The sequence below is a fragment of the Netta rufina genome (assembly GCF_964035555.1).
Source record: "Netta rufina genome assembly, chromosome: 2".
Classification (NCBI taxonomy): domain Eukaryota; kingdom Metazoa; phylum Chordata; class Aves; order Anseriformes; family Anatidae; genus Netta; species Netta rufina.
The window spans coordinates 21,848,756-21,875,866 of NC_140124.1; the positions used below are offsets into that span (position 1 = coordinate 21,848,756).

Sequence of the window (27,111 nt, forward strand, 5' to 3'; positions counted from 1 at the left end):
GTGAACTATTTTGATGTGGTTTCAGTTCTTTACTCTTACGTGGTTAATTTTCAATTTAGTAATCCCTTCCTAACCTCAGTCCCTGTAGGATTTCTCTCCAAACTCTTAAGTGCATCCCAAGCATTTATCTCAAAGAACAGAGTTTGTCCTTTGTTTGTACCAGATGTCACTTCATTTGCAATCTCTTCTCTGCCTTTGTTGTGCTCACAGCACTTCTCCTTAGTCTCTGGCTTCTAAATTAAATCTGTTTATTGATAAATTGCTTTGTTAGCACAGTATCACATCAGTAAGCTATGGTATAATTTATACATGTTAATAAGAGCATTTTCATAACTGCAGTGCTTCCTTGGTTAACTGCAAAAAAGAAATCTGCTTTCTGGAAAGAGCTCAAGCTTAAGAAGACAGATTTGTTCAGTGTTTTTAGTGTGCGGAAGGTTAGTATCCATCTTTAGAAGAATGTGGAGGAAGGGCAAAAGGGGAAAACTTGAACTACATAATGTGTAAATTAAGTACTGAATGCTTCGCTTGGGATAAGGATTCTCCAGTTAGCTGCCAAGTATGATATCAGCATGCCTATGAATATTTAAAAGGAAAACTGTTGTGTTCTCCCTCTGCTAATTCCTCTTTCATTTTGGTGACTCTGATTGCTTCTCCCTCAGTATAACAGAACCCTTGTCAAATTAATCTAAACATGACTCCCGCTCGAGGAGTACAGTTATATTGGATGCACAGAATGCATTATATATTTAGTATTTTAAATTCTTCCTCCCCCGTGAAATGTGAGTAACATTTCATGTCTCTGTGACCTTTACTCCAAGGGATCCATGCTCATGAAGAGTTCCTGTTGACGCTGACTGGAGAAGCAACAGTCTGCAGCCCTGGGCTTATGATGCTGTAACCCACAGTGTTTCCCTCTAGGTGTAAAAAGTAAATTCTTGTGTTTGGCAAGAAAACCCTGCCTGGGATCTGCTCTGGCCTGATGGCATACTCAAATTCCATATCGAATTCTCCTTACTTTGCATTTCTCTTTACCTGTTTATAGATGGGACAGTTTAATGAGAGACTGGTGTAGTCTTCGGAATCTGTTTTCTGACAAGTAGTAAGTACTATTTTAATAGCTCTTCTGGATAAATATTCCCTTAGAACCTTTAGAGGTTCGGAATACCAGTGAACGTCATGTTCCTGGGTACTGCTTAATTAGCTCGTTAACTGGAGAAACATTCTGGGAAAAGAAAAAAAAACAAACAAACAGGGATTCTGCAGCTTGAAGTTTCTGAAGATGAAAGTGCCAAATAAAATAATCTGAAGTAATTAAAATCCTTATTTCACTTCATGTCTGATTCAAAACCCATTGAATTCAATGAGCGATTTCCTGTTAACTTTGAATCATCTTTATTGAGATTACTGGCACACACTTTTATGAATAGCCAGGTGTTACAGATACTGTTTTCCAAGCAGCAGTGAGAAAATGTTTGTTCTGAACATTCAGTGTTAACATAGAAATGAGTTGAAATGTTTGTCTCAGTGTACATACCATGTGCTCCCCTGATGGAGGCCTGTATTTGCACCAGATCCCTCTCACGGAGGCCTGTGTTTTCCTTCGTCCAGTTGGGTGCCGGATTGGGTTTTGTTACTTTTTTATCTCAGCTTCTTTGTCTAAATGGAAAAGGAAGAATGTTCTCATTTACAAGTTAAAACTAAAATAGAGATCTTCATCTGGATCTTCTATTAAGAAACCCTTCAGAAATGTATGATGTAATGTCAGTACCTACTAAATACAAAAACCAGGCTACACTGCACCTCATAGATGAAAAGCAAAGGGGGGCTTAAACTCGCAAACACCTGAGTTGGTTTACTTTTAAAGCTGTGAGGATTTTTACTGTTTTCCAGTGCTTCATATAAGCTTGAAGTGAAATAATCCTGGAGCTCACTTGCAGAAATAGACTTATCAGAAAGCCTGCTGACTTTCAGCTGTGAAGGGCACTGCCACCACAGAAACTTATCAAAACCTAGATCAATGACAGAAGAGTGACAGAGGAAATGGGGGGAAAATTGCACCTGCTTTTCTCCTTTTCCTTTTTTATTCTGTTCTTTCTCCTTTGGCAGGGGTTGGGAATACAAGAAGAGCTGGATCAAAATGTCAGTGCTAAGTAATGGCACAAAACCCATTTGATTCCCTGCTGTACTGGAAAGGGTTACATCCAAGACGTGTGCATCTCCAAACTGCTTTAACTGATATAAATGCTCCTAGCATGATAGCTAAAAGGTCCATCTAAACCAGTGTCTGTTCTCCAACAGAGGGCAACATCAGACTTCTAGCAGGGAGGAGGAATGCTAGATGTCTGGTGAGGGCTCCTGGCTCACCGTGTGGGGAGGGAACTGAGGTCCAGATCCAGGATGCTCGATGTGGAGCTATGTAAGTGCTGAATAGTAGGGTTTAACCCTTCATACATGTGTTTCAGAAATCATATCAGAGCTGTAAAACGGCTGCTTCTTATGTAGGAATAATATTTGACAACTTGCCTTGAGTGAAAATCTGCTCTGAAGAGAGTCTCTTTTTCATTCCTAAAGAATTGCCACTGACTTCAGGGTGAAACAGAGCCTGTTTGTTCTTAAACTCTTTGAAGTATAACAAGTTGCCAATTCTTATTTGCAGGAGCATGAAGAAAGTCGTCTTATTGCTTTGTGCGCAGCCTGTAGACTTTCCCTCTCAACCAAGCTCTTGAAATCAAGGTGAAGTCTATAGCTGTCACAGTGAATCACTGTATGCAATTCCTAGTATCGAGCGAGGGGAAGGAAGCTGCTTCTGGTCTTGTGAAGTGAGGCTTCATATGAATGGGGCTTCATGATGTGACTGAAGCCTCACAGGAGAATGCAAAGGCATGGGGCTGCCAAGTTTTACTAGCATTTGCTGAGGAGGAGTTTAGTTGTTAATGACACTGGGCAGCAGATGCTCTTGGAAGAGTTGTTAAGACACTGTGGATCTTACTGTAAATATGTGGGTGAAGGGAACCGGGATGCTGACAGTTCATTCTCACAGCTCATCATGAGAAGGTGACTCGAGTGGAATTGGGTATTGCCAGAACATGAATTTCTTGGTATTTGGCAGTCTGCTCTATATCTGGGAAGATTTTTGCAACTCAACTGTGGGAAGATGGTGGGGATGCATTTAGTCATGTAAAGTTCAGACCAAAGAACGCTGTATGCCTCGTCAACCTTTCCTGAGCATTGCTGGGCTGCTGCACCTGTGCAGTTTAGCTACAAGAGCACTACAGGAATTAATTTCAGGCTTCTGCTCTTAGAGTCCATAAAGCATTCCCCATGTTACAAAGCAATCTGAACTGTTGAATCAGAAAATAAGCCATTGTAGGGAGAAATCTTCTCTCCCTTTCCTCCGGCCTTGTCTTGTGCTACTTTCTCTCATTTCCTTCTCATGAGATACCTCAAGCCCCTTCACCCAAACAAACAAACAAAAACAGTTGTGGATGGGGGCTTTGTTTTGATTTAACAGGTTGACACAAAGCATTTCATCTAAATACTTTGCTAAATATTCAGTCTTTCCCATAATCTGCTTACCCGTGCAGCTTTTAGTATGGCTTGTAGAAAAATAATAATGGCAAGTATAATGGAGTAGCATCCTAAGAGTGATTCACAACATGAAATTCGGTGTGTGGGAATTACACAGATAGATCAGAAACCTAGCGGGCAGCGTGCAAGGGTACAGCTTCTGTCGTTCGCTAGGGACACTTACTCACACCCATACCCTGACTAAAGAAAACTAAATTAAAAATCTCTGATGAACTAGCCACTGGAAGTTAAGTTTTCCCCTGTGCTTGCAAGTGGGATGAGTGGATAGGATTCGAGACTGCAGCTGTGTAATAACCCATTTAAACTGGTTCTGTCTGATGCTGTAACCTTCAACGCAAGCACAGCCTTAGTCAACAAGTCTCTGGAAACCATTTTCTTCCTACTTTAATGTTTAGATGACATATATTCCCAGGTAGTTTTATGTCTTTTTTTGTTTTGTTTTTCTTTAAATCAAGACTTTTAAAGACTGTTCACTTTCTTCCTTGAACTGATTCCTCCCCTGCACAATCTCCTAGCTTAAGTCAGAAGTGATATACAAGTGTAATTTATTCTTAATGGGAAAACAAGTTATTTTGGACAGGTTTTTGAAGGGGCAGATCCATTAGAGCGTTGTCTTTAGTTCAAGGCAGCTCCATAACTCTGTCAGGCCACGTGGAGGGCACTTGGTTCTGTCCTGTTGCAGTCTGTTCAGGGATGCGGCGTGGTTCTGCTGCTGCTCTGTGGTACAGAAGGTCCTTGGGTAGCTAAATCCATTGTGAACAGGACTGACTAAATGGAAGGAGTCTATTAACCAGCACTGATTCAACTGAAACACATCTCAGGTATAGTTGGCTGGCTTCACGTGAGAGCAGCGCTAAGAAATTGTCTCCATAGTCTGACAGCTTTTGTAGTCTGGTCTCACACCAAGATCAGAAAAGTTTTATGGGGTTCCTGTCTTTGTAATAATGTTCTTAACGTAAGATGTATTTTCTCTTAGTTGGCTTGGAGAACTTTCAGCATCTTGGAAAATGGCTTTTTAATTCCTTGGTCATTTTGTGATGCTTTTCAGCCTGGACAGTTGAAATACAGAAGTGATACATAGGCTGCTGATCAGACTTTAGGTTTGGTAAGTCTGGGCTCCTGGATGTGATGGGGCTGTTGTGTTCCAACAACCTTGCTCTGTGTTACGCCTAGCACAGCTTGTGTTATGTTGAACTGATTTTTCTAGAAGACTGAAATCTCTCATACTATCAAAAAGGTCAAAAATTTCAGACCATTTTTTTATTAATTATATCAGCAGTACAACTAAAGGAGAATTGTGTTTGGTCTCTGAATTGTTTACGCTTTGTGACTGAACTAAAAAGTGTATTTGCTAATACTTCTGTTTCCTAGTCTTGCATAAACACAGCATCTCTTTGAAAAGAGCAGAAACATGGCTTGCCAGTCCATTGCATCTCATCAAAGTCAAATTACAAAGTCTAATTTCTGAAAGGAAAACATTTTAATAGTGGTAATTACTGTTCTGGTGAAATACTGAGGCTGGAAACAGCTGAATTATGTCAATTAAAATCCTCAGTTAACTTCTGTTGGGGAATAATGTACTACAATGGTAGTGGTACATTACCCTTGCCTTTCTGAAAGCACATAATTCTTGCCATCATTGAGTTACCAACACACATGGACCGGTTGGAATATACCACAAGGGGAGGGCTTTTAAATACTAAGATTTGCCTTAATGACTTTCTAAAAAAAAAAAAAAAAAAAAAGTGTGTTTAAAAATCTCCTGCAATGAATATGGCCCTCAACAGTAATATTTATATAGTGTAATTAGAGTGTTTGTTAGGGATCCCGTTATTGTGAACAATGTAATTATGCTTGTAATCTAGTAAATGTGACACACTGTAATGTTCTGCTTTGTAAACATTATTGACTGCGTTTTAAGACTTAGATCACCTCATGCCAACAAATAAAAGAAAATCATGGCTTCATAAAAAACTTCTAATTATTTAGATGTGCACTTTGCAGGTTCCTGGTGTGGTTGAGGTTAAGACTGAACCAAGGTGAATATTGAACACAGGTGCACATTTCAGTGCAGGCTATTTCCCAGCCTCCTTTTGTGTAAACTTCAGCTGCGTGTTTAGGTTTTTACTAAATTTAAGGGGGAGAGGGTGCAAATATGAACAGCTTTTTAACCTCACCTGCACAGGCACATCCATATTGTGCTTCTGCCTATTTTTTTTATTTCTAGATAAGCAGGTATTGATTTGTGGCCAATCTAATGTAACCATGTATGTGTATTGAACAGTTATTCACTCATGAGAAGTAATCAAAAATGGGCTTGGTTGAACAGTTCATCTTTGAAGGCTGAAGTTAAATTTCTGTAATCATTGTTGAATATTAACAGATGGGAACTTGGATGCTACATTGTTTCTGCAGTAAGCAGAATGAGCCATCGCTCAGAATGAGGCTTTGTTTAAAGACTGAACTGCTTGGACCATCTATTTTTTGACTCGGATAAAGGAATGTTCTAAGTCTCTCGGGCTCTACTCTTTTGAGACCTGTGCGTGCTATGCAGATGCCAAGGAAGGCTAGTTTATTTTCGCTAGTCTGTGAGGACATTTGTTGCATTTGTTTCTCTCATCTCTGGCCTTATCGTAAGATATTTTGACTATCAAAACTAGTAGTAATTTTCTGAAGAGTACAAAGTGATTGCTGTCAGCAGTGAGAACTGATTCCAGATAGGAGGCTTCTTTAATACAGATTTTGCTTTCGTTGCAATAGCTGTTAGATGCTGTTTCTACTGTCAGCAGCTATACAAACAGAACAAAAGACAGGTGCTAGCAGAGCATTTGTAGTCTATGTAGCTTGCTCTAACTGCAATATCTTACTGTGAAAACTTTTTTCACAGCTGTGCCAGCAAACATCGCAGACCTGAGAAATATAGAAGTGCTCAACTTTTTCAACAACCAGATTGAGGAACTGCCTACACAGATTAGCAGCCTTCAGAAGCTCAAACACCTGAATCTTGGGTGCGTATCTTAATGCTAAAATTTGCTGTAATGGAGGTGCTGTCAAAAACTGTCACAACTGAACTTAGAATTTCTTATTTTTTTGTATTAAAGTTTTTTTTCAAAGTGTTTGTGATGATAACTCAGCAGTTACAGCTCAAGAGTGTTTAGCGAGTGTCCTGGATGATCAGATACTTAAGAGTGATCAAGTAGTTATTCTGATATACTGATAACCCTCTAAGGGCAACAGCAACTCACATTCATGTAATACAGAAGCCAATCTTAACAAGTATTGAATTTTACTTTCCTAACAGCTGTTACTTAATTTTGTGGATGCTGTGTAAGAGTTCTATGCTCTGTTTAAAAAAAAATAATAAAATTCAGCATTTTTTAAAATTTTTTATATGTTAGTTTGGGACTTTAGTTCCAAAGTCGCAACTTTTTAATTAAAGAAGCTTCATTTTTTTAAATTAAATCTCTAAAGAAGCACCAAATCTGTATTAAATACGATATGTATTGAATTCAGAGGTAGTACTTACTGAACTTCAGTCTGAGGCATTCCTGTCAAGTGTTCAGATACCACGTTCAAGTAGAATTGGTGATACTTCAGTTACAATTACAGTAACAGACGGCTTCCTTGAATTATTAAGAAAATAAACCTGAACTACAGAACTTTCCTGAACTAATTGGACACAAAATATAGCTACTTAAGAAAGCATTGATGGGGGAAACTTTAATTTTATAGTCTTCTCAGGGAAAGAATGTTTATATTATAAATTCAACACATTTATAATACATTATCTCAAGATTTTGTTTTTTTACTATTGGAAATACCAAATGACTTTGACTAGGCAGTAAGTATCCTGCTTTAGATGCTTTTATAAAGTGCTGATAATTGAATTGAATCCTGAACTGTTGGAATGTAAATAAACATGTTCAAGTTGATCTGTCTTCTATGGTCTTTATTTGGTCACTTTAGATCTCTAGCATGCTCAAATTCAAATAGTGGTCTTCACTTTTTTCCCCATTTATGTAGTGTGCGAGTCCACTTGGGGTTAAGACCAGGAGGCGCCTTGGAACACTGTGCTACTTATCAACTGGCTTAGGTCTGGAACCATGGCATCTGCAGTCATGGGATCTCCTGAGTTGGAAGGGATCCACAGGGATTTGTAGATTAAATGCTATTCCTTCTTAATCCCCTCCTGACCCACAATCTTCCAGGCATAATTTACATCCCCAGGTAGAGCTCTGCAAAATGGGTTCTGCTTCAGAAGTGCCTATAGGCAATTTAAGGGTAAAATATTATGATGGGTGTGTGATGTAACCCCTTCTCATCTCACATGTACATGCAATGCATCAAAACATCTTTCTAGAAGAGAGGGGAAGTTTGAATAAGAGAGTACATCTGGGAGGATTTTGGTGCAGAAAGGTCGAGAGGTGGGGTAGGAAGTTTCTGGTGAGCATAAGTACTGTACACCTGAGGTATTCCTCCTGTTTGGTACTGCAGTGAAGAAACTTGTGATATTGGGGAACTAGCAGAGGTGGTCAGGATGCTCTGAAGTATAAAAGGATGACTTGTATTTTAGCTAGGACATGGGTCCCCTACCAAGGTCCAGCTTGCACAGTGGCACACTGAGTATTTAAGTTGAGCCTGGCACAGTGACACCTCTTTCCCTTTTGCTTTGTGTTTCAGGTGTCACTGGTCAGTTTAACAGGCTGCATGTCTTGTGAGTGCATAAGTGTCAGGCATATTTGTAGGGAAGACAAAATGTCTAGCATACAGATACACAGTTGCATAATACAAGGGGTGAAAATTGGCTGGCAGGTTGGGTTCAAAGTGTTGTACCAGGCTGGCAGCCAGTCACTAGTGGGATTCTCCAGGCCTCCACTTTAGGGCCAGTTCTCTTTAATGTTTTCATGAATGGCTTGGATACAGGACTTGAAGGTATACTAAGTATGCAGATGACACAAATTAGTGAGTGGAGCTGTTGACTCCCTTGAGGGTGGAGAGGCCTCGCGGAGGGCTCTTGACAAATTAAAGAGCTGGGCAGTTACAAACAATAAGAAGTTAACAAGAGCAAGTGACAGATTCTGCACCTGGGAAAGTGCAACCCTGGCTGAAAGTACAGAGTGGGGGACAAGAGGATGGAGAGCAGCCCTGCAGAAAGGGATCTGGGGGCTCTGGTTGAGGCAAGCTGAACATGACCAGCGGTGTGCCCTGGCAGCCACGAGGGCCAGCTGTACCCTGGGGTGCCTCAGGCACAGCATGGCTGGTCAGTGTAGGGGGGGATTGTCCTGCTCTGCTCTGTGCTGGTGTAAGTCCTCCATGAATGTGCAATTTTGGACACAACATATGGAGGACATAAAACTATTAGTGTCCGAAGGAGGTCTATGTAGATGGTGAAGGGTCTGGAGGGGAAGATGTATGAGGAGTGGCTGAGGTTCCTTGGTTTGCTCAGCCCAGAGCAGAGCAGGCTGAGGGGAGGCCTCATGGCGGCCTGCAGCTCCCTCACAAGGGGAGCGGAGGGGCAGGCGCTGAGCTCTGCTCTCTGGGGACAGCGACAGGACCTGAGGGAATGGCATGGAGTTGGGACAGGGGAGGGTCAGGATGGGTTTAGGGAAAGGTTCTGCACCCAGAGGGTGGTTGGACACTGGGACAGGCTCCCCAGGGATGTGGTCACAGCACTGAGCCTGCCGGAGTTCAAGAAGCGTTTGGGCAATGCTCTCAGACACATGGTCTGGTTTTGGGTGGTCCTGTGTAGAGCAAGGGCTTGGATTCTGTGATCCTTGTGGGTCCCTTCCAACTTGTGATATTCTGTGATTCGATAATTCGTAGAAAGGTCTGCACTGGAAAAGGCTTCCTTAGTATTTCATAGCATCAAGCACTTCTAAAAGAAAAAAAAAGTGAAGCTTGGTGTAGATTACATTTTTAGAAATGAAACTCTTGTTGCCTGTGTTATTCGTACCAGATGACATGCATACTGATGTCATGTTCTGTTTTTGTTTGTTTGTTTTGTTTGCTTTCCTTTTCACCTATAGCATGAACAGATTAAATACCCTGCCAAGGGGCTTTGGCTCTTTACCAGCTCTGGAGGTTCTTGACTTGACTTACAACAACTTAAATGAAAATTCTCTACCTGGAAACTTCTTCTATCTGAGTAAGAAACTTTTTCAAAAACTCTACAAATGTTCATGATATGGTGCTTTGCTTTCTGCAGTTTAAATGTATTTGATGGAGATCAAACTCCAACAGCAATTTCCTGATATTTATGGTTTTCTTCTTTGAATGTGTCTTGAATATTTCTACTTAGCTCAGCAATATTTATCACTGACATCCAGTCAGCTGACACCATTGGACATGAGAAGACTTGGTTAGCAAGGGTATGTCAGTTTTCTTCTGAGTAATATTTCCTTGGGCCCCATGCTGAGTTAAAATTTTGTGGATGTTTACAAGCTTCAGGGAATAATAAACTATTTTGCAAAGCAGTTGTTGTGTTTTAACTCTGAAAACAATTGTGTTCATGATGGTTAATTAGTGAAACAGTTTTAACAGCTTGTGGATGCTACAGTGACCAGTATGTTAAGAACAAACAAAAAACCACTAAGGTTAAAATTGGAACAGAATGGTAGAGCTCAGCTGACCTTTGAAGGTGTTAGGAAACATGGCCACGTGGTTAAAATTAAGATATTGTAATGCATATGTGCAAAAGGGCTGCATTATGGTTGCCTAAGCAACTTGAATTCTGGCACTTTCTGGCTTCCAGCAATTATGCCACCTTACTGGTCTTTTCCATGTGCTGTGCTGAAGTGACTTCAGGCTCAGTGCATAACCAGCGAAAATCATAGGCAAGGGGAGAGGAAGGAATGCTGCAGTCTGAGAAAGATTTTGTGATTGTAACCTGACAGAGGAAAATATTCAGTAAGTTTTATGAAAAATGGTCACATATAATGAAATAAAAAGAGGAGGAGTAAACTGCAGAAGAGAAATAGGGTCTCCTCTCTGTCGGGGAGGAGAGGTTTTGCTGACCTGACAACCTTTCTTCCTGCTGCACCCAACAGTTCTTTGTGGATCTCCATTTTCAATTTTATTTTTTTCCCCTGTCATGCCATGTTTATTCAGTAATAGCCAGCTTACATAGTTGTGCTAGGTCATTTTTTTAACCTTGTGAATTTCATAGACTTAAGTATGGAAATTACAAACTCTACAATTCGAGCCTGTTGTATTACTCTCTTTTAAGGTCTCTTTCCCAGCCTTATGCTGCGCTTTCTGTAGAGCTTAATATAGACGTGTATTTGTCCAAAAAACTCAGGTGATTTTTTTATGTTTGTTTAGGATGCAAATTGTTGTAATAAATGAGAATCAAGGGGGCTAGTAAAGAGTAATAACTCTGTTCTGACAGCTGAGTATTGAGACTGTATGCCAAAACCTGCCAGAGTCTACCATTGTAGAAATTGTTAATTGTGTCAGTCCTTTTGAATATAGATGTTTTCCTGAACTCACCAACAATACAATAAGCCAGTAAATCTAAGTTTGACCTGCTTGTTATTATTGTGAGCCCTGGGTATGTCAAAGGCTTTTCACCAAGTCAGGGTTATTAATCAAACCTGACTCCCTTTTATTGATTAGACCTCAAATGGTTGGGTTATGTGCCACCCTGTTTATATATTGCTATTTAATTTGCAGCCACCCTGCGTGCACTCTATCTAAGTGACAACGATTTTGAAATCCTGCCGCCAGATATTGGGAAGCTCACAAAGTTGCAGATAGTAAGTAATTTATCTACATTCTTGGAAAATCAATTCACTTTTGCAATGCTTGTAGGAATAGAATCTAGTCAATTTGAGAAGTAGTGGGGTATGTTTGCAGGAATAGACCACTACACCTGGAACTGTTTCTTGCTTATCAGCAGACACTTGTAAATAAATTGGAAGAATTGAGTGTTTAGAAGAAGGGTGGGGGTGAGAGAGTAGAGTTCTGTTCTAGGCTTCTTTAGGGTAACCAAAAATTGTTCTGACTACTTTATGTTTGTTCTTAGCTGAGTCTTAGAGACAATGACCTGATATCACTGCCTAAAGAAATTGGGGAGCTCACTCAGCTTAAAGAACTTCATATCCAGGGAAATCGTCTTACTGTGCTGCCACCAGAACTAGGTAAGATGATCATTTATTTATTTAAATAATATTTATTTAAATAATAACCATGCATTGTCTTTCCTCTGAAATGAAACCACTTCTAAGAAATGATTATGCTTGTTATCATTGCTGCTAAGTACTTGCTTTCCCCCAAGAAACACTCACTATCTCACTCCTAATGGATGTGCAGGAGGGGCCAGAATATGTTGTGTGTTCCGTTTTTTAAACTTTTACATGTTAATGTATTCCTTGTGTATTAGTACACCTGGCTGCCAATCTATGTATAGCATCCTGCTTTATATAATATATAATAAATACAGGGTCTCTTAACCTGTTCTTGTCTCTGACTGGATTTTGGAACACTATTTGGATCAGCAAAAATGTTAAGCAGAAATAACAGCAGTGTAAGTGGCTTCTTTGTGACTGTTCTTGTAAAAAGGCAGGTTTGGTCAACTCAAGTAAAATATTAGAAGTAAAGAATTAGAAGAATTTTTCTTTTTCTTTTTTTTTTTTTTCTCTTTCAGTAGCCTATCTTTTTTAGTGATTTTTTTTTTTGAGCTTTTTAAAGCAGTGGAACTGGTGTACAGTAAATGGCCATTATCACAAAGTCCTATAAATGCTTCTTTTGTATATAGTAGGTTCTTTCAACTTAGAAGGTAGAGTTTTTCTTTGAAACTTAAGTATCGATTTTGATGAATTTGCACTGAGATACTGCATTTTATGTGAGAGACATTAACTTCCATAAATGCTATGTCCATTTGCCCAAGCTAAAATTTGGTTTACGGTCTTTTATGACAATCTTTAAGAATATTTTTGTTTGACATAATGTGTTAGTGTTAATTACCTGTTGCTGAAACACCCGTTGCATAGGAATTGTTCCTTGTTTCTTGTTATTTTGGGCTGTTACATAGGGATGCTTCCTTGTTTCTATATATATCTTCCTTGTTTCTATATATATCTTCCAAATAATATTCCTAAAACTAAAAAATATATTGACTGAATTTAGCATGATAAAGTAAAATTATTTGTTGTCACAGGAACTTGTTTCAACCCATTGAAGTGGCAACTGTGTGCATAAATGTGGCAGTCTGCAATATATGCTTTTTGTTTCATATAACAAAGGAAAAATGACTGCTTTTCCTGTGAGGTGTGGCAAGAGGTGTGTTTATTTTGACTCTATTTGTTTACTCAACGTGATTTTTTTTTGCCTTTATCAATGCAACAGACAATATGAGTTTTTTAATTATTATTTTATTTTTACCACCAGTAGATGAAAGTTGCTGATTTCTTTAATTTCAGATGCTTATTCCATGACACTGAGGTATATGTCCTTGAGCTTTTTCAGTCACATTTATAAAGTCTCTTTAAACTGCAGTCGTATTTGAGAAGTGTGTGGTATCTGTAAATGTACTTTTCTGTAGATTCCTAAATTACAGGCTTGTTTGTTTTTTTTTAAACCAAAAAGTGGAATTAAAATGCTGGACTGAGTCTAACCACCTTCTGTGGCTAATTAAATGTTCTAAACATGCTGCTGCCTTACAAATATAACAGCAAATCCACTTTAAATGGTTTTTGCTATCATTGTCCAAACCAAATGGAAACTCTTGAAACGAAATTTGTGATGTCTGCTTTGCACTGACCTGCAAAATTCCAGATAGACAAGGGAAGAGTTTTTCCCTTTTAGTTAACATTTGTTTGCGCTATAGCACACTAGTGTAATCTGGTAGGAAAAGGGCTTGCAATTTTGAACTGCCTGATCAAAATGCAGACAAGATGCATCGACACAGCTACAGTGCTTGTCAGCTCTGTTCTTTATTATTCAACCTCTGTTCTATGAACTATACTTCTCTGCTCACGTCTTAATTTCCCAAATGCATCTCATGGTCTTACCAGGATCCTCACTCCTGATCAGTTGATCTGATTTTGTTGCAGTCTATGTCAAATATTTAAAATAGCTCAAATTTGGGGGTGTATTTCCAAAGACTGTTATACTGAAGTCTAGATTTGTGACTTCTGTAGCTTGGAAGCATATTTTCTGTGCGAAGAAACATTCTGCCTGCTTGTTAGACATCTAGGGAAACATTCAGGGAAGGGAGTTCAGTAAATGGGGCACCAGACTGGGCTTTAGAGGGTTTCTTTGAGACCAAGTGGGAGCAGGCCACATGCAGGCATGAATCTACTGCATGATTAGACAAAGTCACTTCATCTCTGCAGCCCTGTTTTCCCTTTTGCAAATGAGGACAATTTAGGGACTCACGCCTTTGCAGACAGTTTTAAAATCTGCCCATGAGAGGTGGTGTTACACCTAATGAGTGGACTGCTAATTCCATGGGTGCCATTTGTGGAAAAAAGTATTTTAGCTACTGCTTGAGTTCTCCCTCCTAAATTTTTAAAATTGAATTATAATGTAAGAATTATCCAAATACATTGTGCTGTGCATGTTGAATAAATAGCTTTTCAATGAGCAGGTCTGATTTGCATTAATTGGAGGCACTGCTGGTCCATTTAAAGTAAACAATCTTTCCTCTCTCATTATTGCTTTCTTAATTAAAGGTGCTGAAGGCTTGTGACTGGCTTATGAGTGGTAGTAGCTTGGGCAGTGGTGGGCAACAGTGAGTCATTAGATGGTCATTTACCAGGGAGATGGGCACAGCATCAACACCCGAATAAAACAGGATATTTGAGTGAGAAGGGTGGGAGTGCAGTAAACCGAATGTAAAAGGTAGGGGAAATAAGTGAAAAGAAAAAAAAAAGCATGAAGAGTAGGGTATGAGAAGAGGATCACAATTGGGATCACAATTTTGGAACTGAGAGAGAGAGAACCCCATGCAGCCTGTGTTAATTTCACCTGACATGACAGAGTTGGCGTGAATCAGTCAGAGGCTGGTGCAGATCAGCCTTATCCTTGTCTGCATTTAGCAGAGTACCTGCCATTAATTTAGGCAAAAATTTCTTGCCTAGGAGGAAGTGAGGAGACTGGAACAGTGTATTGGTTCTCGTGGTGAGGATGCTTGTCTGTAAATACAGTATGTGTGGATGATGAATGCAGGAAATGGCCGGGAGTAGGTGGGTAGAATTCACAGCTTGTTTTTATCATTTGTCTCTCAAAACCCCGTTCATGAGGAATGGTGGTGGGCAGTCATATATAAACTTTAAAGAGGCACTGGCATTTTTTTCCCTAGCATTTAAAAGGTTATGTGCTGCATTGTGAGACAAATAAATCATGATTCACTGCAACAACAGAGTTGCAGTCAGTTATATAAATTGCCAAGGAAGCACTAAATCTGTCACTTTGTGTATTCTGACCATTTAACAATTGGAATTGTGTTTGGGAAGAAAGCTGAGTAGAAGCAAGAACCGCGTAAAGTGGCAGATGCAATTAGTAAGATCAATGATGGTGTTTTAAGTTCATTGTATGGTCATCTGGGTGGACCTATATGTGCTGCGGGAAAGGTTTTCCTAGCAGAGTCAGCAGTGTGAGAGTGGTACGCGCTGCACAATTATTCACAAAGTTGTAGCCAAATGCAACTTACTGCCCGGAGCATGCCACTAACACATCTATAGGTTTGTGCTTTTGAAGTGGAAGCAAATGGCATGATTTCTAAAACCCAGATTCTAACACTGGCCGTGTTCATTACCCTGCCATCACCACGTGTGCACATACGTATGGGATTCTCTCTTCTTTTGACAAGGAAGAAGCGGAGTGATTTCTAAGGATACATGTTTAATTATCCTATTTTTCCAAAACTGAATGTTGGAAGCAGTGGCTTTTAAGTATACTATTCAATATGGTTCTAGTTTATCAAATTATTTCTTCAGGTGAAGAGAGGCAGTGATAAAAAACAGTGAAGTTAGATGCGTGCTTGAAAAGTAGAAAACTCAAGCTCTTTAAAACAAACAAACTTGTTGGGGTAAGTAGCCATGTTCCCTTTTAGGGAGGGTAAAACACTTCTGGAAGTTAAATCTGGGTGTCAGGAAGATTAAGTAATTCTTTCATCATTTCTTAATTATGAACAGCTAATTATATTCTGTGAATAAAAGATTGGCTTTAAATAGAAAGTTCAAGGAATCCTGGCAAAAAGTCTCAATATTTTCATTGCAGAAGGACATTTTAGAGATTAGGCTTTTGAAATGACTCTCGAATTTGTGAATGGACATTACATTATTCGAAGTAGTTGCTGCAGTTATTTGCTGAAGTTAATATTAATTGAAATAGCAGTTGACTTAGGTAATTATAGCAGGCATGTGCAAACATAAGAATCACATATTTCACAAAAGATAGTTCTTTTCTAAATATTCTTCAGATAAATGCCAAACTTTTCTCCTTTCAGTATGAACTACCGCTGCACTCTGCCTGTGTCACAGCACGGTGCTCTTCATGTCTGCAAATGCAGGTGCTGCGATGCTTGTTGGAAGCCAGAATGTCTTGTGAGGCTTTCTGGACACCAGCTCTGAGCGCTAGAACAGCTAATTGATACCTTTCCAAGTTAAAAAATAAGTACCTGCTTCTACTTTTGGGACTAAGACTAAGGTGTTGGAAGAAAATAAGGAGCTTTTTTAAACCTAGCGGTAGCTAAATAAAAGGACTTCTTGTCCAGGACTGTTGATAGGACAGTTACTAGTGAAGGAATAACAGAAAAACGTACTTGCTGAAATAGGACACAGATTATTTATGTAAGAGAATTATTTCACAAAGTTTGTGAATGTTGTAGTTGTTTCTCATTTCAAGCTTAGTTTAAGGTTAAAAACAAACAAACTTTTCATTTAGTTAGAAACTTGACTTGCTCCATGGCGAGCTGTCTGAGACTGAAGGTGCACAGGAAGAGGTGAGAACCCTGTAAAGTTCCATTATACCCAGAACAATGTTTTCTGTGACCCGTTGTTTAGATTTACAGCACTGGCATTCACTTCTTTACCCTGCTGTAATTCTTGATGAACTTTCCAAAATTCAAATTTGACTTTGTATTAGTTTTTAAAATACTCAGATCCTACTATCACTTTTCAGATGACTGCATCTAGGCTACAGCGTGTAGCCTCTGGAGCTTGTACTGTGATTGTAAGTACCATCAGCATAATAACGATGTTTCTATAAGCAAATAATTATGTCTGCTCTGTCAGGGCTGTAATTAGAGCCTATTAGAACAATTTTTTTGTTGTTAAACGTTGTTCATTTTTACGCATTTCATACTACTTAAAATTGGTTTCACTCTTCTGAATACTCTGCAGGCCTTTTTTGAATGGAAATTTCAAAGGTAAAAGGCACAAGCAATCCAGTGAAATATTTTTGAGCTCATATTTTTAAATTAACTAGATTTTGGTCTGATAGGAACCCTTCAAAGAGAGAATGCTTCGAGTTCTTGTGTAATTGAGAATCCCCTGGGAATTTCAGAGGTTGGTAAAATGTGTGATGTATTTCAGAATAAATTGGGATGCTGATCCCCTAAGCCTGTAACACTTCCTGTCCCATTAACATGCCTTTGATGTTAAATGTCTTTGACACCACGTTAATTCTCTTTGTTCCCAAAGCCTGTGTTGCACAGCAGCGTGTTTTGTAGCGGGGACTGCTGGCTTGCTCCTGGAGGTCCCAGTAAGCACCGAGCAACAAGGAAAGGGCATTTCCAGCACCTTGCAGAGATAGAGAACAGTGGTTGCCTAGTAAGTGGTCTCTTTCAGTTACATTAGGGGTGTTGGAGAAATGAATCTCATCTAGTCCGAAGTCACTCGGAACGGTTTTAGACAGAATATAGAAAGCGTTCGGAAATAATTTCCCGGGTTTCTGTCAGAGTGCTGTTTCTTCTCCAGCTCCCCTTAGCTACCCACACAGTGGCATCAGCCTGGTTGCCTTGGTACCTGCCTGAAGGCAGCGTGTGGTGGAGTTTGGCTGTTGAGACAGCTCGATTTGTCATGTGAAAGTACAAGTCATGAGCCTGGGGTGTGTGACTGGGAGTGCCTTGTGCACCCTACTGAGCAAGTTCTTGTTGGGTTCTCGTTCTCCTCTGTGAATGCTGATGTTGTTTACTTGTGCTACTCGTCATCCTGCTAATGTCAGATTTTGTTGTGTGCAGTGATGGTAGAAATTGCTCGGGCTTGGTCCAAGAGAGTCAGCCAATCTTCCTGTGAGTTGGATAGGAATCTGTGAATATGCCAGGTCTGTATTCCTCCTTTGCTTAATACCTGGGATGTTGTTGAAGGGAAGAGTTGGGTATTTCGTGCATCCTGATGTTTTTCTCAAGCTTCATCGTCAGGCCTGACACATTCTTGAGTGAAAGTCTTCTCGTGTCAGCCTCTCCATTGAGCTTTGCTGTAATGATTCTGGCTGACCTTTGCTGTTTTGTTGGAATTTCATGTAAATATCTCAGAAGAGGGTTTAAAACAAAGTGAATTCAGTGCTAGGAAAGGTTGAGGCAGGACAGGACTGGAGAGTACCATCTTCTTCCCCTAGAATTGTAATAGCAGCGGCTGAAGCAGTACCGCTAAGCCTTGCTTCACCTCACCTTGACTTCAAGGGTAAAGAATTCAAGATCTAGTTGGTTTGCTTTCACTTTATTTATTTCTGCCATGGTCTTTTTGCTGAGACTTCAAGCAAATGGAATAGCTGTTCTGGGATCACACAGAATAATCTGAGTCTTTATTTAACTTGTCAAAGGGAGGAGTGAGAAGAGACTTAGGTGCAGACCTTGGCTATCTCCATGAGATGAAAGCATGGGTGAATTTCCTGTCCTGTAGGAGGGCAGAACAAGCAGCACTGCTGAAGAACTGTGGCAGCCCAGTTGAGAGCAGAAATGAATGCCTTTTAACAAAGTGATGAACCGTCTGAACAAAACACCAGTGGCAGAATCTCCATCTCCTGATGTTTTTCAGACCACATGTTTTTCTGTTCCAACTGTCTTTGTTAAACACTTCAATTACTGAACTGACACAGGGATAACTGGGCAAAGCTCTGCTGTTAGATGTATTCAAGAGAACACTCAAGTCAGGGTCTAATCTCTGAACTCATTATTGGAAATTTTCACTTAAGTCTCAGAAATCGGTAGAATAATGTGCGTGGTTACTATGTATCTGGGCTCCTGCTTTCTGTCTCTGAAAGTAATTGTAGAACTGATGATGGGCTTAGGCTTCAGTGTCTGCCTTTCAGATTGCTCATTCAGACTTCTCTTCCCTGGGGCTTCCCGTCTCACACGCACAGGTGAGGCTTCAGCATTCCCATCTGAGCGGTCAGACAAGCAGCCAGAGGAAGGCTTCCAGCCTGCTCCTGTCGGAAGGATGCTGGGGAGTATCTGTAAGGCTTGTTAGCATCTACCTGATCTGACTTCTTGTTATTTGGGACTCGAACCTGCTTCCCTGTTAAGTAAAACGTCAACAACTTCGGTGCAAGCACAACCAACGCAAACGCAGTTTCAGAGTTGTCTGAAGTGCTGATCGCCCTACACCATGCACTTAGAGCTTCTCCCATAAAAGAGTTTATTGGTGACAGGGCAAAAGTGTTGCTGGGGTTGATCTTTTGAGGGTGCTTCAGTCTAGGTTTAGATCCACTTGTTTTGTTTTCTTTGGTACCTAGAAGCTCATTAATAAGCAAATGTATGTTTCCAACATATGTTATGGAGCCGTGGATCTGTTTGTCGTACTGACTATTTCTATGATTGCTTTAGCTGATGCCAAAGAAGATTGAGTCACGCTTTGCTTGTGTACGAGTCTTTCCTCTGTTCTGCGTTACCCTACTGCTCCTTTATAACCACCATTTAAATCTCTCTTCTAATCCCTCAAAAGCGATAGAGGTCTTCAAGGCAGAGATGATCTTCCTTTTTACAGGAGTGATCTAAGTTACCAATCCACAGCTAACATGCACTTCAGACTTGTGTAAAAATCATTTGCTTTTGATAAAACTATGCCATAGAAATCAGTATACATTTGCATGTTTTTATGTAGAATTTAAGACAGTATTCACAATTAATTGCTTTTGTATCACTTTTATGATAAAATAGTCATGACATTTCTTCCACCCCCATGCTTAAACCAATCTCTCTCTCTATGGAGGCAAAGCACACGCCACAAAAGTAATAAAAATTATAAGCCCTGTAGTGTAAAGTGAATCTAAAACAAGATAGCATAGACATATTTTTACATACAACCTAAGTTTACATTTAGTGTAGTGGATTGATCCCTTGCTTAGCCTTTAATAAAACAGGATTCAGAGGTATTTATATCTAAGCAAAGAAATAAAATTAGTTTCATTCCTCCCGTCCTTACGTATGACACTGAACGAGTAAGACCTCTATGTTGTAAAGGGAAAGAACATTTAAATCACAGTATTAAGAGGAATCACTACAATGAAGGCATTACTGCCTGAGGACTCTCCTGGAGGTCGGTGCTGGAGGCTGGAAGGTGAGGCAGAACATCACCGGGAAGCAGAAGTGAAGTGTAGCAGGATACAGGCCCCAGATTGTTTCAGCTGGAATTCCACTGATTTTAATGAAGCTCCACCAGGGATGAATTTAAGCCATTACAAAGAGGCGTAGATCTGGCATTTTACAGCTCGGATCATGTTTCTTATGCTGAATGCCAGCGTTCTCTTCTCAAATGTCAGACTTGTTTAATTACTTTATTTCACCTTTTAATTTTTGAAAGTATTTAAAGTGTTGCTGAGGGGCGTTGGAGTGGAAAGGACAAGTCAGCTTTGTGTTCGTACTGTTTCATTGTGTTTGTATTGAAATAATGCCTACATATACTAATCAGACTTTATTGTACCTTACGCATACATACCTGCTATATAATATTTACCTGATGTGATACAGCACAGGAGACTGAGGGATTTATAGCTGGATATGAGAGGTGCCTGCAGGCTGGATCTAACGGCAGGAAGAGCTGGGGAAGCCTGGAGACACCCCTGGGCTGGGTCAGAGGTAGCATTATGGCAGGGTCTGACACTTTTCCACAAGCAAGACTGCAGGAGGCAGCATTTTATCTGCTTTTATGAGCTCTTTTCTGACTTTTGCAGGCAGTTGAGCAAAATATGAGTGTTTACACAAACGGCTTTTATTTCAACAGCACTGAAGGAAAATGACAAGAAATGTTATCTAGCGCGCTTGAGATCAAGTGCAGGATAGGTTTATCAAGGGGTGCAGGGAAACTGTAGCTGCCTCTGCCCTGGGATGTCACTCAGGATGGGGCATGCTTATTTTAACTTATTTTAAGAAGAACATTAGAAGCTCTCAAAAATAATATGAAAAACATTTCTGGGATGTAGGGAAGGAAGGGGCTGTGCTTGACTGGTCTTGAGGACGGCCTTCTCTCTTACCAGAGATACGTGACTGTAATGGATTTCATGGGAGTTGATCTCATTCATGTTGGCCAAATACCAAGAACCATAAGTCCATTATAAAGAAATACAACTGTAGCCTGCGTGTTATGCCAAATTTTATTAATGATGAACAGTTTTTTGTTTGTTTTTGTGTTTTTTTTTTAGAGGTTAATGTGCATGTTTAAACAAACCAGTGTAGACCAATGCAGTTTCCAACCCTAAAATACACCGTGACTGAACCTTCAGTACTGGCTTTTTACTACAGGCAATTTTGTCTTTTGCTTACTAAAAATATCAGAGGGGTTTGATGTGATCTGTGTAGCAGAACAGGATGCAAAGTTCTTGAAGGCCCAGGGACAGTGTGCTGCTGCTGCTAGACACTCAGTGTGAGGACACATCTGCCACATCTCTTTCCCTGGCCCTCGGATCTGGTGCTGCAGGGGTAGGATGAGGGCATTTCTTAGCAGAGTGCTGCTGTTAAAAATACTTCTAGGCAAGGAGACTGTTTGGAGGGGACACAGCTGTGAGGTGCCTGGCTACAGAGCACGACTCCACCCTTCACAGGTGGGTTGGCTGGAAACGCAGAGGGGCACCAGGACATGACCCTGGGCAAGGTATTGGGATGAGCCACACATGCTCAGCCCATTTCATGATTTAGTTTTAAGGCTTCTTTGTTCTCCGTTTGCTTGCTGTGTGGCAGGAGTGACAGGTTATGTTCTTCCCTTCATGCTGGTAAGGTGGGACAGGCTCTCTGTACCATGCTTAGTTTTGTGCCCTTCATTGCCTACAGCTTGTTTCCCAGGTGGAAATGTAGGCATTGAATGGGGGTGAGTTTAAAGTGCTTGGTGCCCCGTCCTTCCTCCTTTCTTTGGGACAGCCCTCCTTGACTCCTGCTGCCAAAGAGCACCTCTTCTCTGGCTATTGCTTGCCATGAAGACAGAAGGGTTCTTTCTTTGCATGGTACAAAGCATTATTAAATTCTTTGATTAATCACCCTGGGGATGAGGTAGCAGTTGTGACCCCTGATGCCACCTGCGCTGCCTTGGAGAAGCTCTCCCAGAGCAGCTGCTGCTTTGCCAAGGTGCTTCCTGAGCCAGGAGGATCTGGATCTAGCTGTGGATTCCAGACTTGTGGGTGCCCCGTTTTTTTGCCATAAGTAGATTAAAAAGTATGACATCTCTACCTGCTCCAACAATATTTGGGACAAAGAGAAGGCAGAATAAAGTGAAGTGGCTGGAGCTCTGCAGTTCATTTTGCTTGAGCAGTCCTCTTTTTGCTGTAAGATTTCTCTGGCTCTAGTAGAATAGTATTTATTTCGATTAATTGCGTTTAAATGGGCATGTGGTATTTAGGATTGGAAGTGGGCGCACTCCACTGTGGGGATGGGAAACATACGGCAGCATTCCTTGGGCTGCACATTTCTGAACCAAGTTGGGAATTCAGCTAAGAAGCTTGTGGAGATTCTGGGAATGTGAAGCTTATTCTTGTAGACAACATTGAACCTGACCCATGATGGGGCCAAGTTTGTCTCCCCAGGTGTGACTATTTTTATGAGCTGTGTACAGATGCATCGCTTCGCCTTGACGCCGTACTTAGCGGGCTGTAATTATACGCGAGCGCTTACAGTGTTGGTAGTTCTGGAGAGAAATGCATGTGTGTGGTTTTTTTTGCAGGTAATAAAATGGAAAATCCAATTTGCTGTTGCAAAGTAAGCCTCTGAGTGATACATGATCTTCATAGCAGCATCGGTCAGGGGGTTACTGCTAATCGCAGCGCGGGCCGGCTTCCCTGGTGGCCTGTGCCTTCCACTGAGCACTGAATGGTGTGAGCTGTATCCTGAGCCAGCCAGCACAGATTTAGACACCCTGCTTTCTAGCTTATTAGGTCCTCGTTGTCACAGTACTTAATCCTCCTTCCTGATCCTTGTTAGAACACCAGGGCTGGCGTGTCCCATAATAAAGGAGCCGGGCACGAGGCTCCTAACTGGAGGCACTGGAGCGTAAGGCAGTCAGGGCGATGGCTGCCTGACTGACAGAGGGGTGAGATGCCTCCTGCATGTCGTTATTTAACGAGAACAGCCCTCAGACAGCTGACAGATGAGCCCGGTAAGGTAATGGTAACTTGTTGATGGGCCGATATGAGATGCATGACATCTTTTCACACAGTATAATGGTCTGTCTTTACTCTAATTGCATTAACCCTTCTTACGGAGAGAATAACGTTAAGGATCAGCTGGAATGGAGAACACGGGGAAACGCAAACGGTTTTCAGAAGTGCCTGTAGGAAATGTGTGCTCGTGCTACTTACATAGGTGCCTTTCATTTTGAAAAATGAGCACATCAGGTTGATTTTAGAATTCCCTGACAGCTTGGCTTGGTCAGGCTTCTAAACGTGGTATTTCTATGTTTTGTTTCCCATGGTTATCTATACAAAGGTATTTTATATTTGTATTTGTGGCTTTGGATTTCTGGGGGGATTGCTGAGGCTCCCTTAATCACAAAATTCACATAAAAAATTTGAAATGGTGGTAGAGATTTCCTGTTTTAATTTAAGGAGCACAAATGATTTCAATGTCTAAAATTATTTCAATGCCTAGGCCTTTCTGGAAGTTAGCCTCTTGTATCCATAGTCATGAAGAGTACTGTTGTGGTTTTTGGGTGGCAATTTTTTAGAAAACAGTCAAAAAAACCCAACTCCTTAAAAGTCTATTAAGTCTTCCTGTCAATGAAATAGGTAAAACTGGCATGTTGCAAGCCTGGCTTTGTTTGTGTTTGTCAGTATAGAGAAGTGTCATCAGGGATCTGTAGCAGGATCCTGGCACAAACAGCTCGCTGGGCACTGGGAAGGGAAGGAGCCTGGTGGGCATCGCTTGTTGGCATTGTGCTTGGAGCAGGGGCTGAGAAATGCTGTGCAACGTTAAGCTTCAGTGGAGCTAAATCCTCCCGTCTTGCCAGTCTCCGTGCATGACTCTTGGCCGTGGTAGACAAGGATAACTTGCTGAGTTGCCCTATAGAGCTGAAAGTTACGTGTAATGGCACAGTTAGGTGAAACCTTTAAGGTTGCAGGAGAGCTGGGAGGTTCAGAGGGAGGCATCGGGAAGCCCCATGTTCTTATTCAGTTGTTCTGGCAGTGCTGACTGAACTTACTCCCACACAGGACATCCCAAACCCCATCTGCTAGTAAGTCCTGCTTAAAACTAATTCGGTGAATAAAAATTATAAAGAGTGGCCTGAGTTCAAGTCTGCTGTGCAATATGTGGTACCACTGAAATGAATAGGGTGCAGCAGCATCCATCACGGTTGGAACTATCATTTCTTCTTTTTCCTCTCTCTTAAACCTGAAATATTTGCTTTGTACTCTATGAAATGAATGAAAGATGTTTTTTTTTTTATTCACAGCCAGGTATTTCTTTATTTTTTTTTTTTAATTTCATATTTTTTTCATCTGCCATTTTTTAAATCCCTTTCAGGTAATTTGGATTTGACTGGTCAAAAGCAAGTCTTCAAAGCAGAGAACAATCCTTGGGTGACACCAATAGCCGACCAGTTCCAGCTGGGAGTGTCTCATGTGTTTGAATACATTCGTTCAGAAACATACAAATAGTAAGTATTACATGACACAGTTATGTGCTGTAGGTGTGTGTTGCTGTTTGTTTTTTTTTTTCCCTGTGGTGTGTTTAGCAAAGTGTTATCACCCTTCTTTCATAATCCATGCACTATCTTGGGATTCGGGGCAAACAGGCAAACCTGTAAATTTTTATTTAGTAGTTTTACTAACAAGAAGGTAAATTAATGTGATTTGGGTATGTTAGAAAGGCATAAAGATTGTTCAGTATTGTCCTGCTTTTGTGGTTCATTTCTAAGAGCGACGTAGAAGAGCAAGAATTGAAAGCCTTTGAAAAGTACTAATTTGAAGTATGTGCAGTAAGGTTTTATGCACTGAAGTAAGTATTTGTTGATGGTTTTGACTGTAAGTTTCTTATGTGTTGAAAGAACTGTCTAGAATTCAAACCTGTTTTGGTCTGGGCTGGTTTACGTAAGTCCATAACTCTAGCAATTCAAATAGAGGTACTACTGCTTTCTTCAAGTGCTGGACTTGTTCATTTTAAATCAAAATTCGGAGTACAAATGCTAAGTATTTGTTTGGGAAATAATGTCTATAATCATTTACTGAATTGAAATATTTCCTCACACTTAAACTATCCATGTTACCAGTCCTAGTAAAACTTCACATGGCAAGTTATTTTTGTGTCTGAAAACTACCTTGATGCTGCCTTCCTGGATCATTAGGTAGTACAACAGATGGTACCCCTAGATCAGAAACTTAGTTTTTGCGTTTCCCCTTTACTTAAATTTATATTTTAGTAATTTAGAAGCATTTCTGACCATTTTTTGTACAATATCTGTCAATTCAAAAGAGAGCATTTGTAGATAAAGGTTTTGGGATTCCAATTAAGTAACTGAGATATGAATTTCTGCGTGAAACTGTTAAATGATCTAGCAGTGACTGTTGTATGCTGTTTTTCATTTACAGAATTCAAGTGAAAAGGGTCATAGATCAGAGTGTGGTAACAAAAACTGTGTGCCTCAGAAGTATCCTGATCTTTGTGCAGTAATACACATTTCTCAAGGTGCATTTATTCAAAGATATAAGTAGGCTGTAATACCTCTCTTCCAGCAGTCTTCTCTTCTGCAGACATGGTGGAGGGAAGCAGCTGTTTCCCTAGACCTGTCTCCACAGTCCACTGTGCAGCTGCATCTAGGTTTCTTGATAACATGTTTTGTAATTTCTTATGGCCAGTTTTATGTTCCTGCTTAAGCAGTGTAGATTAGGGTGCCTCATGCAGGTCTTACACGGACAGCACAGGGATCATGAGGACAGGAAAGTTTAAAGGACTGAAATTTTAAGAATTTGACCCATGCTAAGATTTTCTGGGGGAGCTCTTTCTATCTGTCTATAATAAAAAACAGTAATAAATAATGGTTTTGTAGCAGTGATTAATAAACCGCTCCGTCAACTTTCCTTGTGCACCCAAAATTAAGATAAAAGATTCTGTAATTCATCACTTGCCTCAGCTGTTGCTCTTTGTTTTAAACAAACCACATAATGTTTGCTGCCTTGTTCTTTGCCAAGGTGTAATGGTGTCTTGTTGCCTAATGGGTTGATTTTGATTTTGACCACAGTAAATATTTGAAGCCTTTCTAGTTGACAGTGCAAGCAAACTCAGACTTCAGCCATTAACGGGGAAAATGGAATCAAAAGAATCATTGCATGGGTCCTTCAGAATTCAGCTTTGATCTTAGCAGCTTATTCAGTTAAAATGTCATATTGTAAAATATCAGTGATGAAAAAAATGTGTGCAGGTGATAGAGAAGATGTTTTATTATCGTTTCCAGCATACATTTAAATCATAAATTAAACATATCAATGTAATTTTGTTAGAAGGCCAGCAGCAACTTGTTTTGGTTCTTCATTGTGCTTGTTTCATGTATTCTGTAAGAGTTTGTAGATTTTCCAGTGAAAAAGACTCCTTTTTATCTCCAGTTTCCTTTAAATATGTGATCTGAGAATTACTTGCATGCCACCTGCTACAGACATTTTTCAATTTGTGGAAAGCCAATTTTAGAACTTAAAACTTGCAAGGAATGGCATAATCTGGTTAACAGGTCTTGTAGTGTTATTGTGCACAAAGCAAATAAGTTGTGAACATACAAGAAATGAAAACTCCTTTTTGTGCTGAAAATTTGATCTTCTCCCTTTAACAACTATACATATTCAGCTTCATTTTTTCTTCCAGAGATTGTCCAGGTATTGTATCTTCTTTTTTTTTCATTAAGCCAATCACTAAACTGAAATGTGAATGTAGTAATTTTATCTGTAGATATCTACTTTTATGCACATTTGAACAATTAGATTTCTTTGGATCCTTCAGCTCCCCCAAAAAGAAATTTAACATTAAAATTAACTTATATTTGATAGACGCAGGCAGCTTAACTTTTAATCTGAGACAAAGCAGTGTAGTTAACTGGGTGATTGGATAAACTTCTGAGGTTGGGTAACCTCACTTTTGCAATACTGAGAAAAGAGAACGGTTCATACATATTA

General features: G+C 40.1%; 1 protein-coding gene across 1 annotated transcript in view; it reads left to right on the forward strand.

Annotated features, from left to right (window-relative positions):
• Nucleotides 1-27,111, forward strand: part of RSU1 (Ras suppressor protein 1) — a 94,108-nt gene that overhangs the window by 14,169 nt on the left and 52,828 nt on the right. The window contains exons 4-8 of the mRNA XM_084282722.1: nt 6,476-6,596; nt 9,615-9,733; nt 11,260-11,342; nt 11,612-11,726; nt 24,476-24,608. Of these exons, the coding sequence (XP_084138848.1) occupies nt 6,476-6,596; nt 9,615-9,733; nt 11,260-11,342; nt 11,612-11,726; nt 24,476-24,608 (571 nt within the window). The remainder of the gene's footprint in view (nt 1-6,475; nt 6,597-9,614; nt 9,734-11,259; nt 11,343-11,611; nt 11,727-24,475; nt 24,609-27,111) is intronic.